Genomic DNA, 18,311 nt, shown 5'->3' on the forward strand with positions numbered 1-18,311 from the left:
TTACATCTTTAATGTCATGTTACAAAGAAGTAATGACTAATACTTGGATACAAAGTGGGGTACGTTTATAGTGGCCTGTTTATGAATTCTAGAAGGCCTTGACAGAATATCATAAATATTAAACACTTATAAGAAAAAGTTTGTTAGCTAATCTTTAAAAATAAAAAAGCTATCTGGATTTCTTAAACTCCATTTTTGTTTCTAATCTGGGGTCCTTTGTTCAAATTACCTAGTATAAGGTAGTCATTCCACCCCCCAACCCCAATGGTAGATAATAATGTCATTAAATTTTGTTTTGTTTCAAAATACTTTTCTTTTAGCTGTGGAAAGCAAGGTTAAGTGGGTATGAAGAGGCCCTGAAGATCTTCCAGAAAATAAAGGATGAAAAGAGCCCAGAATGGTCCAAATTTTTAGGATTGATCAAAAAATTTGTGACTGATTCCAATGCAGTGGTTCAGTTGAAAGGATTAGAAGCTGCACTTGTTTATGTTGAAAATGCCCATGTAGCAGGAAAGTAAGTAGTTTCTTTCCAACTATTCTGGTAAAAACCCCTGTCTCGTGCTACATGGATTAATTTATGTATATTTATGGATCACTGTGCTTAGTTATTAGCACTTTTAGAGGATATTCATTTCTTAACTTTCATAGCTCCTTGACACTTGTTTTTCATTTCAGTCTTTATCTGCTCTCAGAAGTCTAAATGGTACAAGAGATCTTTAGAGAGGAGCAAATTGGAAATCAGATCTTGAGTTTTTACCTTAAAGTTTGATGAGCAAGTGCTTTTCCTTTTGAGGCTTTTGTATGAGAATTACTCCAAGGGGGAAAATCTTTTGTAACTTTTAGAAGAAACTGAGGTGGTTAGCAAAGACGTCAAAATTTCACTGAAAACATTTGGGCATTACTTAAATCTTTGTCTACAATGGTTCCAGGCTAGGTGATCTTAGAATCACATCTTTCTCCCTATGGTCATTAGGCATTTTTATCTCTTAGGAGAGGTAATGCGAACTAAATAACCTCTATAACTCCCAGCTTATTGGATGATAGAGGTTTCCAGTCACCCCAGTCTCCCATACCTGATAAACCTGACTTTTCTAATACTAGTCTTTATGTCATTGAAAGGAGCCCTCCATACAAAAAACAAAAAAACAATGGGGACCCTTGACCTAATTGCACAAGAAATATATATACACATCCCTAGGTATCTGCATGGGAATTGGTTCCAGGACAAAAGTCCCCACCCCTACACCCTAGGATAGCAAAATCTACAGAAGCTCAAGTCCCTCACGTAAAATGGCCTAGTATTTGCATATAACCTACATATACTCTCCTGTATACTGTAACTCATTTCTAGGTTACTCTCAATACCTAACACAATGTAAATGTTGTGTAAATAATTGTAACTACAATATAAATAATGTGTAAATAGTTGTTGGCTGCATGGCAAATTCAAGTTTTGCTTTTTGGAACTTTCTGGAATTTTTTTTCCCAAATATTTTTTTTTTTTTTTGCGTTATGCGGGCTTCTCACTGTTGTGGCCTCTCCCATTGCAGAGCATGGGCTCCAGACGCGCAGGCTTAGCAGCCATGGCTCACGGGCCCAGCCGCTCCGTGGCATGTGGGATCTTCCCGGACTGGGGCACGAACCCGTGTCCCCTGCATTGGCAGGCAGACTCTCAACCACTGCGCCACCAGGGAAGCCCTTCCCAAATATTTTTGATACAAGTTTGGTTGAATCTGCAGATGAGGAACCCATGGATAAGGAACCCACCAATATGGAGGGCAGACTGTACTTGACTCACCTCAAAAATTATACCAAGAAGGACAGTCATTAATTTGACAGTTTTGTTAACCAGCATCAATGAGTTCCCCTTGCCATCAGTGAGACCATTGCTTTTTTAATTTCATTTTTCTTCTGATACTAGAAACTTTTTTGACAAATGCTGCATGTAATTCCAACCCACTCAGTTTCTCTCCTTTCCAGTAGTACGGGTTTTATTTAATTTAGAAGAAACTCAAAGCAATAAAGCTACTGTAAAGTCTTGCCAAGGAGTCAGGAACAGCCTTTTGTTATTAAAGGTACATATCCATTCCCTCTGTGAAGAAATTCTCTTGTCCTAAAAAGTGTTTAAAATGACTTTCAAAAATTTTCCAAAAAAGTAAGAACTCTGTAATCTTATTTTTATAAAATGTATCTGTATCTATCTATCTCTGCATATAGAAAAGTCTAGAAGGATGGATACTATAAAGTTGAAAGTAGTTTTCTCTGGGTAGTGAGATTTCAAGGGATTTTTGCTTTCTTGTTTAAATTTCCTATATGTGTAAATAGAAACTATGGTTCTGTGTCATTGTCTGTTGTGACATGTCTTAACCTCTTATGGTTTGCATAAGTTTTTTTTTTCATGTTCTTGAACATAATTTTTTTTAACTTTTTATTTTATACTGGAATATAGCCAATTAACAATGTTGTGGTAGTTTCAGGTGAACAGCGGAGGGACTCAGCCATTGATATACATATATCCATTCTCCCCCAAACTCACCTCCCATCCAGGCTGCCATATAACATTGAGCAGAGTTCCCTGTGCTATACAGTAGGTCCTTGTTGGTTATTTAAATACAGCAGTGTGTACATGTCGACCCCAACCTCCCTGGCTATCCCTTCCCTGCAGTAACCCTAAGTTCATTCTCTAAGTGTGTGAGTTTGTTTCTGTTTTACTTGAACATAAAGTTTTTAGAGTCTCATTTACTTTATTTCTCAGCATTTTTAAAAAAGTATTTGTTTCCCCCACTTTCCATGACCTTTTCCGGCTCTTTCTACTAAAGTGTGTTTTTATGTGTATGGTTGTTGTTGTTTATAATCTATATTACAGAACCACAGGGGAAGTTGTATCAGGTGTTGTGAGTAAAGTGTTCAACCAACCCAAGGCCAAAGCCAAGGAGCTAGGCATTGAGATTTGTCTAATGTACATAGAGATTGAGAAAGGAGAGGCTGTGCAAGAAGAGCTCCTGAAAGGCCTGGACAATAAGAACCCCAAGATCATAGTGGCCTGTATAGAGACACTGAGGAAAGCCTTAAGGTAAAACCTTTTCTTTTTGTTTTAGTTCTGTTAACTAGAATATCTCAATTGAGTTTGGGTTCCTGGTTTAAACAGAAATGAAAGCTGTTGGGCTTGACTTGGCAGACCATACCAACCAGAAAAGTGACCTGGAAAAGCTAAAGCCATTCCTCAAGTGTGACACTTTGTATTCAGTAATTTTAGCCTTTAAGTGTGTTGCATAGTTATTTGATCTAAATCTCTTTCTTTTTTTTCTTTTATAAATTTATTTATTTATTTATTTTTGGCTGTGTTGGGTCTTCATTGCTGCGTGCGGGCTTTCTCTAGTTGCGGCAAGTGGGGGCTACTCTTCATTGTGGTGTGTGGACTTCTCATTTTGGTGGCTTCTCTTGCTGTGGAGCACGGGCTCTAGGTGCGTAGGCTTCAGTAGTTGTGGCACATAGACTCAGTAGTTGTGGCTCATGGGCTCTAGAGTGCAGGCTCGGTAGTTGTGGTGCACGGGCTTAGTTGCTCCGCGGCACGTGGGATCTTCCCGGACCAGGGATTGAACCCATGTCCCCTGCACTGGCAGGTGAATTCTTAACCACTGCGCCACCAGGGAAGTCCCTAAATCTCTTTCTAATAAAGATGAGCGGGGGGATATTTCTGACCTTTTCTCAGATTATGAATTAACTTTTTCATGGAAAAGCACTCCTCAGGGTAAGGAGCTCTGTTTCTCTTGTTATCCTCAGGCATAAATTTATGTACCTTGAAACATTGGCTGAAGTAAACCTTTGTTTAGGTGCTTTTTAAAATAAAATAGAAGCAAATGCTATATGCCTTTAAATAGAAGCATAGCAACAGAAATAGAAAATAACTTTTACTCTTATGTAATAAGTTATTTTCAACCCTAGAATTAAGTGTTGTTTGGCAGTGAAGTTTTTCATGAATGGGATCTCTTTCAGGAACAAGTGGCTGTAATTTTCTATGGAAATCTGAATTAGACAAAACACTGGTTTGTTCTGATTTGGCAGTCCTTCTAATCTGATATCCTGTCCCCAATACTTCCACATGAGATACTTTAGAAAGCAGCTCTAGTGAAATCCTGAATGTGTGACCTGTGGGTGTGAAGATCATCCCAACTCACCTCTCTTGTGATTTTGTATATGACCTACTTCTTGGAGAATACGCTTCCTTCGGTGTTTATCTTACATGAAAGTATCAAAATTCTTAAATTTTGTTAAACTGTCTTCAATTTATGTCAGTAAACTTTGTCTTTTGCTTGGTTCATAATGTTCTTATATAAAATTTGACTTTCACTTAGATTCTTTTGTGATAAAATTTTCCTCATCCCTAGCCTATTCTAGTGTAGAAGGCATGTATTTTTATTAGTAGTAAATAGTGTGTTCATTCTGTTGTCTTAGAAATTTAGTGAATTGACTGCATTGTCAAATCGGTGCTTGTCTTAATAGATCTGTCCTTAGTAATGAGTTTCTTAATAAAAATATATATTACACTATATTCTACCTTAAAATTAGAAGTTTCTAATCTGGAGTTCTGTGAACTCTGGCTATTTCATTTTTAAGCTGACTGGGAGAATAAGGGTAGAAAAAGGACAAGTTAGGTATATTGTCTTTTATGTCTTCCTTATAGATGTTGTTGTTTAGTCCCATCCTTGTATGGTTCTTTATTTGTCCTAAGGCATCTCAGAATCTATAGTAGAACTACTAGATAGCTCTCTGGGACCTTCAGGAACTGTTCAGTCCTTGGTTCCAGAGCTTCCTCAAGCTATCTATGTTAGTGGTAGCTTCAGGAGACCAGAAATGATCTGTGGCCCCTAAAACAAGCTTTTAGAACTTTTTCCCCTCTATAGTAATATGTGTAATATCAAGATTAGGTTTTGTATTGTTAAGGTATCTATTTTCCATTTGGACCTGTTCCATCTGTTTTTTTTAAAATATCTTTCAGAACTAGGCCAGGATAGTGAAACAAATAAACAAAAATCAGATGAAACAGTAGTAATGTAAAGGAAGTTTAAGAGATCCCAAATGTTAGGTTCTTCAGACACTGTGATGAGTATTCCTAAACAGAATGGTTTATCGTCGCTATAAGTTCTTATTTTTCCTTTAGTCTTAAAGGTCTGCTGAACCAAGTTAGAATTTTTTTTTCTATTAAAATAGAAGATTTTAAAGGAAATATTGAAGATCATCTGGTTTATTTTCATGCTATGATGGCTATATTTGCACCATTTACACAAACTGGTGTCTTGTTAAATATCACTTTCTAGGGAAAGTATTTTCAGTCTCCTTCTTTAACCTGTTAGAGTGTGTCAGTAGCTATTACTGAAACATTTTGTTGCATTTGTGTACATTAGATAATAGATAAATAGTATATATGGATCCTACTACAGAATGTCAATCTTCTTTCATAACTGAATCTCTCTTGCTCCAGAATTTGTTATTCAGAAATGTTAGCAGTGAATCAGAAAGCTATATTTTTAAGTTGGGAACTTAAAAATATGATATGTGACAGATATATAATGTTAAATATACTGCCTTTTTATTTTAGTTTTTTATAAATATTTTTATTTTATTTTTGGCTGCGTTGGGTCTTTGTTGCTGCATACGGGCTTTAGTTGCAGTAAACGGGCTACTCTTCGTTGGTGCGAGGGCTTCTCATTTTGGTGGCTTCTCTTGTTGCGGAGCACGGGCTCTAGGCTCGCGGGCTTCAGTAGTTGTGGCATGCGGGCTCAGTAGTTGTGGTGCACGGGCTTAGTTGCTCTGCGGCATGTGAGATCTTCCTGGACCAGGGCTCAGACCTGCGTCCCCTGCATTGGAAAGCAGATTCTTAACCATTGTGCCACCAGGGAAGTCCCTATACTGCCTTTTTTTTTTTTTTTTGCGGTACGGGGGCCTTTCACTGTTCTGGCCTCTCCCGTTGCGGAGCACGGGCTCCGGACATGCAGGCTCAGTGGCCATGGCTCACGGGCCCAGCCGCTCCGCGGCATGTGGGATCTTCCCGGATCGGGGCACGAACCCGCGTCCCCTGCATCGGCAGGTGGACTCTCAACCACTGTGCCACCAGGGAAGCCCTATACTGCCTTTTTAAGAAGTCAGAATGCAACTGTTTTACCCATGGAAAACTGAAGCAAAGAGAGATTTCAGTTGCCTGAAGTTATAGTGTGATAGCTTCGAGTCAGGAATGAAAGACACACTGCCAGGATTGGTGATCTATCAAGTGGAGTGAATCCCCGTAATTACATAGAAGAGCTAATAAAAGCTTATTAAGGGACTTCCCTGGTGATCCAATGGGTAAGACTCCATGCTTCCAATGTAGGGAGCCTAGGTTCGAACTCTGGTTGGGGAACTAGATCCCGCATGCATGCCACAACTGAGTCCGCATATCGCAACTACGAAGTCCACATGCTGCAACTAAAGATCCTGCATGTGGCACCGAAGATCCCGTGTGCTGCAACTAAGACCCGGTGCAGGCTAAATAAATAAATAAATAAGCAAGCTTATTAAAAGTCAATTTCACTCATCTAATTATTTATAAATTGATTTGTTTCTATTTTAAACTTAATGTACATACATATGTATTTAAGATGTTACACAAGTGTTGATCCATTTTAGATTTGAGTAATTCCTAGACTGGTTACCTAGAAAGTTTTTAAATGGTAATATTATTTTGGGCTCTGGACATTAAATAATATTCTTGGAAGAATGGCATCTAAATACAGATGTTGTTATAAGTTTTTTTTTTCTTCTTCCCTAAAAAAACTCAACCTATATGTCTCTATTATGTATAGATATAGAACTATGTTTGAGTGAATTCAGGCTAACACTTTACCAAAGCATATTGCATGGTGACAGTTTTTTTTCCAATTTTTACTTCTAGTGAATTTGGTTCCAAAATCATCTTACTGAAGCCAATTATCAAAGTGTTGCCAAAACTCTTTGAGTCTCGAGAGAAGGCTGTTCGAGATGAAGCCAAACTAATTGCTGTGGAGATTTATAGATGGATTCGAGATGCTCTGAGACCCCCATTACAAAGTATAAACTCTGTCCAGGTGAGGCACAAAGTTTTTTGGTTGTCTTTGTATAAGGTTAATATGAAGATATTTCCTTCCTGTCATTGTTGTTGATATTCTGTCCTTACAAATAATTATTTTTCATTCTTAATTTTGAAATCATTTTTTTCTGAGCATACCTGTTTCTACGGTTACTATGTCCTCTCAAATTAAATACTATGCATTCACCGATGCCAGTAGGTTAGTGTTGAATCTATAGCAGTTTATAAGATCCTTTTTTTAATTATTAATTACTTTATTTATTAATAAATTACTTTATTTATCTTTGGCTGTGTTGGGTCTTTGTTGCGGTGCACAGGCTTCTTTTTGCGGTGGTTTCTCTTATTACAGAGCACGGGCTCTAGGCACGCGGGCTTCAGTAGTTGTGGCACGCAGGCTCAGTAGTTGTGGCTCACAGGCTCTAGAGTGCAGGCTCATTAGTTGTGGCTCACGGGCTCTAGAGTGCAGGCTCAGTAGTTGTGGCTCCGCGGCGTGTGGGATCTTCCCGGACCAGGGCTGGAACCTGTGTCACCTGCGTTGGCAGGCAGATTCTTAACCACTATGCCACCAGGGAAGTCCTATAAGATCCTTTTATAATACTTTTGAGTGGCAGGACTTAATATCTGTTTAGACAAAATGCATTCTATTTTTTACATTTCAGTTGGTTTTAGAGACATTATTTGTTGCAAATATATGTGAATTCATGAAGTAATGAGAGTGTCTTAAAAAGTGGATTTTATTCTTCTAAGTGCTTAGTCATATATCTTCAGTATAGTAGATATACATCAATTTGACTCATACTACAAAATGTGCACAATTTAAATTTATCTTTTCTTGTTTGCCTTATTAGAGCCACATAAATAAGAAATTGGGTTCTGATCTATTAGTAAATATAAATATATTCTCTAATGGCAGAGATATAGATATGTTTTTAAAATATTTTATGATATTTGCAGTTGAAAGAACTAGAAGAAGAATGGGTCAAACTGCCAACAGGTGCTCCTAAACCAAGTAGGTTTTTGCGTTCCCAGCAAGAACTAGAAGCTAAATTGGAACAGCAGCAGTCTGCTGGTGGAGATGCTGAGGGAGGTAAGCCACTTTTCAACGCTGGTTTCTATAAAAATTAGCAAGAACTGGCCCTGTCACAGTAACCTGTGTTCACGAGGTGCATTTTATAGGATTGCTGTTTAATAAAATACATACAATCCTATGGTTTGTAGGATTAATAATTCTGATCCCTCCTGTATCAAGATTTCATCAGGGGTGTGAAAGGACAGCTGATAACTGTTTAATAAGTAAACTATTTTTTTTTTTTTTTTGGCCACACTGCGTGGCATGCAGGATATTAGCTCCCCGACCAGGGATTGAACCCATGCCCACCCCCTGCATTGGAAGGCCGAGTCTTAACCACTGGACTTCCAGGGAAGTCCCCATTTCATCCATTTTTAAGGGTTGTTTTGTTTTGTTTTCCTCCTGGAAGGTGGTGACGATGGTGATGAGGTACCACAGATAGATGCTTATGAGCTTTTGGAAGCAGTAGAAATTCTTTCCAAACTTCCCAAAGACTTTTATGACAAAATTGTAAGTAATGGTAGACTTCTTTCGTTTATTTCATTTTAAATAATTACTTGAATATAATTAGAGTGCTCTTCTGAGCCCTTTTCCTGGTGCACCCTCTTCCACCCCGTATCTTCCCTAATAAAGTGAGTCAGTTGTTTCTTCTTTGTTCCCATACTACTTTGTATATGTACCTACTTTAGTCCTTCTTTTTACTTCTTGCCAGAAACCTGAACATTATTCTTGACTTATATCTTTTCCTCGTTGTCTGTCTGGTTTTTACCTTTAAATATCTCTCAAATTCATCCCCCTTTCTCCATCCCCAGGATTTCTTTCTCTACCCCGGGGTTACTTCTTTTTTTTTCCCCCCTACCCCAGGCTTTCTTGACCTTGGCACTGTTGACATTTTTTTGCCAGATATCTCTTTGCTTGGGGAATTGCATGGGCGTTGTTGTATGTTTAGCAGCATCACTGGCCTTTACCGATCAGATATTAGTAATACCGTTCCTCCAAGTCACGACAGTCAAAAATGTCTCCAGACTTTGCCAAATGTGCCCCAAGAGACAAAATTATCCCCAATTGAGAAAGTTTTATCCCAGCCACTACCATCAGCTCTTGCCTTGTATGCTGCTATAATCTTCTTACAAGATACCCTGTCTGCTCTTGCCTCCTTCCCATCATATTTCACAATATAATTAGAGGTGTCATTTTTGAAAATGGAAATCTTCCCATAGTATTGCCTCATTAAAATCCTTCAGTGGCTTCCATGGATTTTAAGATGATGTCTGAAATCATACTGTAGCCATTGAGGTGTGATTTATGGTACCTTTGAGGTCCCCACTTACCTTCCAGCCACATCTCTAATTCCTCTCACTCTCCATGCTTCAGTCATACTGAATTTCTCCTGGCATCAAATGTGCCAAGCTTTTTTTCCCCCCTAAACTCTAGGCCTTAATATGCTGTTCTTTCTGCCTATAACATTCTTCTCCCCCCATTTACCTCATAATAACTCTTCATCGTCTAGATCCCACCTTAAGTATCACTTCTTGGGGGAGATTGTACCTGAAAGCCTAAACTGGGCTAAGTCCTCTTGTTGTATTACCGAAGCAGCTTGTACTTCTCCTGTCACAGTCGTCATGACCTGATAGTTATTTATTGAAGATCATCCTACCTCTGCTATCAGCTCCTTGAGTATCCTGTTATCTTCTGATTAACAAATAAATATTTGATAAATTGAATTGTAATTCCTTCAGGGTGATGGGTTTGTCATCTTGTTTTTATCCCCAGTTCTCTCCAACAGTGGGTATTCGAATTCTAGTGAAGCATATTGTACTTTATATACACAAAACAAAAAATTAGCATTATACCTACAATCTGGAAAACTAATATCCAGGATTAGAACAGTATTGGTTGTTGGTTGTATGTTTGTTCTTTTCTGGTCTTTCTAATGTTATCAATATGGAAATTCCTCTCTCCTGTAGATGTGCTGCTGTGAGATATGCTAGAAATGCTTTCTATTAATGTTTTCTGTTTAACACTTGCTTAAAGTTTACCCAGAAAATGAGAAGGAAAAGTCTATGGCATTTCATTCTCTTTACTTATTGTAGAACATTAGGGTTATGAAATGTTACAAAAATACTTTTAATATATGAACAAAATTTTATGTATATGAGCAGAACATTCTGATTGGCTACACAGTTTTGTAATTTTGATTTCTGACTAGCTTTAGAAAGTTTCTGAAAACAAAAAATATATATCTTTGAATTAGTAGCATGCAAGAAATAGACTTTTATTTTGCGCTCTTATTTTCTGTTCTACAAGTGACTCATATTGTGTCTTGTAGGAGGCAAAAAAATGGCAAGAAAGAAAAGAAGCCCTGGAAGCTGTAGAAGTACTAGTGAAAAACCCCAAACTGGAAGCAGGCGATTATGCAGATTTAGTAAAAGCTTTGAAGAAGGTAAATGTGAGGAGTTTCAGCATTGGTATCCCAACAGCAGACCAGGCCATTGAGTTTTTCTTCATCAGTCAATCTTTTTTTTACCACAGTTGCATTGCCATTTAGGGAACACTATTGATGGTTTTTGAATTATAGGCATACATTTTTTTAAGGGTTATTTAAAATGACTGTCCTAGGCTAGTTTAGAGGGATTGGTTTTCAATCTTTATTATCACTTTGACTTTAAATATGCTGTTTGGTAGCTTGTACAAATGTCAAGAAATAGAGAATCTTGCTGATCTAGAACCAGATATTCTAGTTTTATAATTCTACAGAATGAGCTTTTTAAATTGGCTCTATTTAATGGGACAAATATTAAATATGAAGAGTGTTTTTCATTAGATAGCGAGGGATACCACCTTGTATTATATCAGCATGTAAAGTACAGGATCTGGGGATATGTGGTCAATTATAAAGCAGGTAAGTACTAAATAAGAAAGAAATATTTTAGGAAATACTCCTTTGTTATTGCTTAGGTCCAAACAAGTTGAATGCTGGGGTGTATATTTTTGTATGTACTGACTTTTCATAAAGTCTGAAAGTATAGATCAGACAATTGTGGATGTAGTTATAGAGCTTAATAACAAACTTTTTTTTTTTAATTTACTCATTTAATTAATTTATTTGTGGCTGCGTTGAGTCTTCGTTGCTGCGTGTGGACTTTCTCTAGTTTGTGGCCAGCGGGGGCTACTCTTCGTTGCAGTGCACAGGATTCTCATTGCAGTGGCTTCTCTTGTTGTATAGAGCGCAGGCTCTAGGCACACGGGCTTCAGTAGTTGTGGCACACAGGCTCAGTAGTTGTGGCTCATGGGCTTTAGAGTGCAGGCTCAGTAGTTGTGGCACACAGGCTTAGTTGCTCCGCAGCATGTGGGATCTTCCCAGAACAGGGCTCGAACCCATGTCCCCTGCCTTGGCAGGCAGATTCTTAACCACTGCACCACCAGGGAAGTCCCTGAAGACATTTTCTTGAATATAGCAAGGATGAAAATGTTTTGTTTGCTTCTTCAGCCTGAAATTGCAGAGGATTAGCATGGTGGGGGGAGGAGGTTACTCTTTAATTATATGTGTATATAAGAGTAATTCTCATTATTCATAGTACTTATGTTCTGTAAAGTCACCACAGACACTGAATTAGCAAATGCTGAACCATTGCTCCAAGGGAAGATACAGCGTTAAGGTCCTGCAACCCTCTGGTCACATTTTCATCAACAGATCAATGCATAACCTTGTTTTATTCTATTTGAAGACATCTTATTCAGTATGTATTATTGATCCATTAACATTGAACTCACAGCCAACAGAAATATAACTCGTGCCTGAACAAAGCCTACCTAACACATTTATTTTCTCCGAAAGGGACATCACAGCACTTTTGCACATAGGAACACCAGACAACACTTCAGCAGTACACTTGGGGGCCATTTTAAACAGTGAAAGCCCCAATCAAAAGCACAAAAATGCAAAAAACCAAGGCAGTAAATAGACTACGAAAAAGATACTTGGGTACAGTATGAGAGCTGAAAGAAGAAGGCAGAGTATTGCATTGTTCACCTCAGCTGGGAATGTGCACATCCGGCAACATAGATTTTTCCTAGCTCTGTGCTTGTCTGTGAGTGACCAGGAAAGTGCCTCAATTATTGATTTGGGGCTTATAAGTTAATTTTAATGTGTGGATGAATTCACAAATATGAAATCCATAAATAATGAGGATGGACCATATCTTCTCACAGTCACCCTTCCTTTGCTTTCCTCTAAGTAGGATTTGGAGACAGGGATATTATTTGTCAAAATCGTTGTTCATCAGTCTTCCATCTTGAAGAGCCAAAGACCCAGGCAAGACTACAGTCGTCTCTTGGTATCCCCGGTGGGGGGAGGGGGGGTGTTCCAGGAGCTCCCACCTATACTAAATCTGTTCAAGTTCCTTGTATAAAAAGGCATAGTACAATGAATACTGTTGGCCCTCCATATCTGCAGTTATGGAGGACTGCCTGTAATTAAAAGGGAATTGCCCTAGGGAAAACATTTCGCCAACCTGGAGCCTGGGAGGAAAAAGGAAGGGTAGAAGGTGGTAAGGGAAATGAGATTCTAGTGGCCTTGAAGAGAGCTTCAGATTTTCTGTAAGTTCTAGCATATAATTTTTATCAGGAATCTTATGGAAACATATATTGCACTGAATTCTCAATGGCTCAAATAAAAGCTTTTATTTTTCCCTATGTAATGATCAGGAATGTTAATTGAAATCAGGAATGTTAATAGTTGATGTTCTCTACATGCATTTTCTTAGGATATTATATTTTCAAATGAAGACTGTTCTGTGATTTCCATTGGCATTGTGACTATGAATATAAGCTCTGTCTGTATTCTATACAGAGAAGATTATGGGTCTTTATATTTGGGTAGACATAGACAGTGGATTTCTGTGAGATCTTAGGGTAGCAGGAGGCACTTTCCCTCTTTACATGGTGGAGTGGGGGCAACCAATCAAAGGCAACAAACAAGTAAAAAGAAACTTAATTTTGTGGCTAAAATATTTAAAACAATGAAAAGTTAATGTCAATGTAAATTAACATGACATTTTGTGGGGTTTTTTTGGTTTTTTGTTTGTTTTTTTATTTTTGGCTGTGTTGGGTCTTCATTGCTGCGTGCTGGCTTTCTCTAGTTGCAACGAGTAGGGGCTACTCTTCGTTGCGGTGCATGTGCTTCCCATGGAGGTGGCTTCTCTTGTTGCAGAGCACGAGCTCTAGGAGCATGGGCTTCAGTAGTTGTGGCACACGGGCTTCAGTAGTTGTGGCTCGTGGGCTCTAAAGCGCAGGCTCAGTTGTTGTGGTGCATGGGCTTAGTTGCTCTGCGGCATGTGGGAGCTTCCAGGACCAGGGATCGAAGCCATGTCCCCTGCATTGGCAGGCGGATTCTTAACCACTGTGCCTCCAGGGAAGTCCAAAATTTTGTTTTGGTTTTTTAAATCAGTTTACTGTTTTTATGTTTTTTAATTATTTATTTATCTATTGCGGTACGCGGGCCTCTCACTGTTGTGGCCTCTCCCGTTGCGGAGCACAGGCTCCGGACGCGCAGGCTCAGCGGCCACGGCTCACGGGCCCAGCTGCTCCACGGCATGTGGGATCTTCCCGGACCAGGGCACAAACCCGTGTCCCCCGCATCGGCAGGCGGACTCTCAACCACTGCCCCACCAGGGAAGCCCTGTTTTTTTTATTTTTATTTATTTATTTATTGGCTGTGTTGAGTCTTCGTTGCTGTGCGTGGGCTTTCTCTAGTTGTGGTGAGCGGGGGCTACTCTTCGTTGCGATGCATATGCTTCTCATTGCGATGGCTTCTCTTGTTGTGGAGCACGGGCTCTAGGTGCTCGGGCTTCAGTAGTTGTAGCATGAGGGCTCAGTAGTTGTGGCGCACGGGCTTAGTTGCTCCAAGGCATATGGGATCTTCCCGGACCAGGTTTCGAACTTGTGTCCCCTGCATTGGCAGGTGGGTTCTTTAACTACTGTGCCACCAGGGAAGCCCTATATATGTTCTTTTTCATATTCTTTTCCATTATGGTTTATCCCAGGAAATGGAATATAGTTTCCCGGGCTATACAGTAGGACCTTGTTGTTTATCCATCCTATATATACTAATTTGTATCTACTAATCCCAAACTCCCAATCCTTCCTTCCCCCACCCGCTCTCCACGCCATATTCATATTATATTCACCTGTGTTGGTCTTTGTAGACCCATCCCTCTTCCTTCCGTAAATAGTTTCTTCTCTCTAGTGTCTATGAAGTAATCTTACTAATTTCCCAATTTTACCCTTTAATGCAAATAGTAAAAAACTATTCATTTTGAAATTCCTTATGATATTCCTGAAGTTATTTCATAAACTGTCTTCTTCTAAGTTGTCACCTGACCTAGCATATTTTGATGGCTTTCTTGTTCTCACGGGTTATAGTTCTTTATAAGATACCTTTTCTCCCTCCCTCCCACCCCTCAGATAGCTTCTTTGACTTTGTCAATTACCTATGGATATTGGTTGGTATATATATATTTTTTCATCTTTAAGATGTGGGTTTTCAAGGTGTTTTATTATATAATCTCCATTGACTTTCTCTGTGTTATTAATACTTTTTCACTTGGTCTTTCTTGGTCTTTCTTTTTCTTGTATTCATTATAGTTTTCTAAACACAATCACGATGGGTTTTGGGGGGTTTTTGGTTTGTTTGGTTAACAGTGTTTTTGTTTTGATTACTGTTTAGTGGCTTACACTACTAGTTAAAGGTAAATACTAATTATTACTTAAAATCACATTGTAGGCCTAGATTTATGGGAGAAGTGACAGCACTTTTAATTACAGAATATTTCCCATTATTTAGCTTAAATTAACATTGTGAGCTAAAGCTTTCATTCCCAGCTCTAGAACAGAGTTGCTGAGTTTTTCCTCAACGCTGGAATAGAGTCCTCCCACATACACTGTTTTTCTTAAAAATAAACACTTTTCCATATTCCCCACTCCCGTTTTGTTTTTTGTTTGTTTGTTTGCTTGTTTTGGCCACACGGCACGGCGTGCGGGATCTTAGGAACCCGTGCCCCCTGCATTGGGAGTGCGGAGTCTTAACCATTGGACCACCAGGGAAGTCCCCCCACCACTCCCATTTCTCAGTTAAGAACAACTTGTTTAATCAAACTGAGATGTGTGACAGTGAGTGTTAATATGCAGATATTGTAATAGATGCCTGGTTCATTGCTCATCAATAAATTCATTCAATCTTTTATTATATCCTGAACTATAATAGGTTCACAAGATCCTCTTCAAAACTTTACATTAGGATCATCAGTGTCTGATATTCAACTTCCACTGGTTATTGATCTAATGGTAACTTTAGAGGTAGTCTCTCTTTTTTTTTTAATTAAGAACGTCTTCTTTTTTAAAAATTTTTAAATTTATTTTTGGCTGCGTTGGGTCGTCGTTGCTGTGCACAGCCTTTCTCTAGTTGTGGCAGTCGGGCTGCTCTTCCTTGCGGTGCGTGGGCTTCTCATTGCCGTGTTGTTGCAGAGCACAGGCTCTAGCGGGCTTCAGTAGTTGCAGCACGCGGGCTCAGTAGTTGTGGCTCTCGGGCTCTAGAGCGCAAGCTCAGTAGTTGCGGTGCACAAGCATAGTTGCTCCACGGCATGTGGGATCTTCCCAGACCAGGGCTCAAACCCATGTCCCCTATATTGGCAGGCAGATGCTTAACCACTGCGCCACCAGGGAAGTCTCTAGAGGTAGTCTCTTTTTTTTTTTTTTGCGGTACGCGGGCCTCTCACTGTTGTGGCCTCTCCCGTTGCGGAGCACAGGCTCTGGACGCGCAGGCTCAGCAGCCACAGCTCACGGGCCCAGCCGCTCCGCAGCATGTGGGATCTTCCCAGACTGGGGTACAAACCCGTGTCCCCTGCATCGGCAGGCGGACTCTCAACCACTGCACCACCAGGGAAGCCCTAGAGGTAGTCTCTTAAGGATGGGATTGAATGATGGCCTTTAATTGGGGCAGTATAACAAAATCACCTTTTGAGCTATATTAAAATACTGATATCCAAATCCCATCACAAATTCATTGAACTAGGACCTCTTGGAATGGGGCCTGGCATGTTTTTGATGACCATTCCTAGAATATACATTTAGATGTTAAATATAAAGTCTAGCATGTAAATAATACCTGAGATGCTTTGGTAAGGAAAAATAATCCAGACGTTTACAAATACCAATAATGTGTTCAATACAAAACTGAATAGAATTTTTACTCCATAGATTTATAGTAATTACAGATTTAACAAAATGTTTATTAGGACCCTGATCTCATCTTCTCATAAGGAAAATGAATTTGCCATGAGTTTACAGGGAGAATATGCTTTAGTAAAGAGAGCAAAAGCTTTGGAGTCAAAGCAGACCTAGGTTTGAATCACAGCACTGCCGTTGGCTAGCTCTGTGACCTTGAGCATGTTAATCTCTATTTATTTTTTTTTAAATAAATTTATTTATTTTTGCCTTTGTTGGGTCTTCGTTGCTGCACGCAGGCTTTCTCTAGTCGCGGGGAGCTGGGGCTACCGTTCGTTGCAGTGCAGTCTTCTCAGGCTTCTCTTGCTATGGAGCACAGGCTTTAGGCACGTAGGTTTCAGTAGTTGTGGCACACAGGCTCAGTAGGTGTGGCTCACGGGCTTAGTTGCTCCGTGGCATGTGGGATCTTCCTGGACCAGGGCTTGAACTCGTGTCCCCTGCATTGGCAGGCGGATTCTTAACCACTGCGTCACCAGGGAAGTCCTCTATTTAATTCTTGAAATCCACAAAATTGAGATAGTAATAGTACCTGCTTTATAGGGTTTGAGTGAAAATTAAAATAAGGATTATAAAGCACCTATAAAATTATGGCATCTAATGTTTTAAAATTTTTATTGGGGTATAGTTGCCTTACAATGTTGTGTTAGTTTCTACTGTACAGCAAAATGAATCAGCTATACATATACATATATCCCCTCTTTTTTGGATTTCTTTCCCATTTAGTTCACTGCAGTGCATTAAGTAGAGTTCCGTGTGCTATACAGTATATTCTCATTAGTTATCTATTTTATACATAGTATCAATAGTGTATATGTGTCAATCCCAATCTCCCAGTTCCTCCCACCCCACCTTCCCCCTTGGTATCCATACATTTGTTTTCTATATCTGTGTCCCTATTTCTGCTTTGCAGATAAGATCATCTGTACCATTTTTCTAGATTCCACATGTATGTGTTAATATACAATATTTGTTTTTCTCTTTCTGGCTTACTTTACTCTGTATGACTCTCTCTGTGTCCATCCATGTCTCTACAAATGATTCAGTTTTGTTCATTTTTATGGCTGAGTAATATTCCAGTGTGTGTGTGTGTGTGTGTGTGTGTGTGTGTGTGTGTGTGTGTGTGTGTGTGTGTGTATGTGTATATATATATATGTGTATATATATATATATATATATACACACCACATTTTCTTTATCCATTCCTCTGCTGATGGACATTTAGGTTGTTTCCATGTCCTGGCTATTGTAATTAGTGCTGCTGTGAACATTGGGGTGCATGTGTCTTTTTGAATTATGGTTTTCTTTGGGTATATACCCAGTAATGGGATTGCTGGGTCATATGGTAGTTCTGTTTTTAGTTTTTGAAGTTGTTTTTAATAAATGTTAGTCTTTTAACCCTTACTCCTCAGCACTTAGGGAATATATGTAGGTGCCAAATAGAACTTCGTTGAATGCTATGCATTAGGGGTTCTTTAATTCAGGGAATCTGGAATGAAGTGTTCTGCTTATGAAATACCACATCTTAGGGATAAAGTCCAAAATAGAATGGAAGCATTACTTCTACCTGGGAAAAGAGTGAAAAAACAAGGGTTTGGGAGCGCTTAAAAGTAAAGCAGCTTTTTAACACCAGCTGACTTGAGCAGTATACCAAAGTAAAATCTCATTAGGAAGGAACTGAGGCATAGTCACTGTCTTGCTAGATTGACACAAATGCAGCTACTACCTATGACTTTTGATAAGTTCTGGGCCTTGTAGGGTATGCTATCAGAGGGTGGTAGTATAAACATTGCTGGAGGAGACTCTGCTGAGAGACTCTGAATACAAGTCTGATGATCACTACATAACTAAAATGGCAGC

The 18,311-nt window shown here is 39.2% G+C and overlaps 1 protein-coding gene across 1 annotated transcript in view; it reads left to right on the plus strand.

The window, feature by feature from the left end:
• CKAP5 (cytoskeleton associated protein 5) overlaps positions 1 to 18,311 on the plus strand; it is a 107,109-nt gene that overhangs the window by 35,509 nt on the left and 53,289 nt on the right. The window contains exons 3-8 of the mRNA XM_027114809.1: positions 321 to 514; positions 2,867 to 3,073; positions 6,929 to 7,100; positions 8,057 to 8,189; positions 8,581 to 8,681; positions 10,501 to 10,614. Of these exons, the coding sequence (XP_026970610.1) occupies positions 321 to 514; positions 2,867 to 3,073; positions 6,929 to 7,100; positions 8,057 to 8,189; positions 8,581 to 8,681; positions 10,501 to 10,614 (921 nt within the window). The remainder of the gene's footprint in view (positions 1 to 320; positions 515 to 2,866; positions 3,074 to 6,928; positions 7,101 to 8,056; positions 8,190 to 8,580; positions 8,682 to 10,500; positions 10,615 to 18,311) is intronic.

Source organism: Aethalodelphis obliquidens, unplaced genomic scaffold (assembly GCF_003676395.1).
Source record: "Aethalodelphis obliquidens isolate GAN/ISIS:26980383/991018 unplaced genomic scaffold, ASM367639v1 scaffold14, whole genome shotgun sequence".
NCBI classification, from domain to species: Eukaryota; Metazoa; Chordata; class Mammalia; order Artiodactyla; family Delphinidae; genus Aethalodelphis; species Aethalodelphis obliquidens.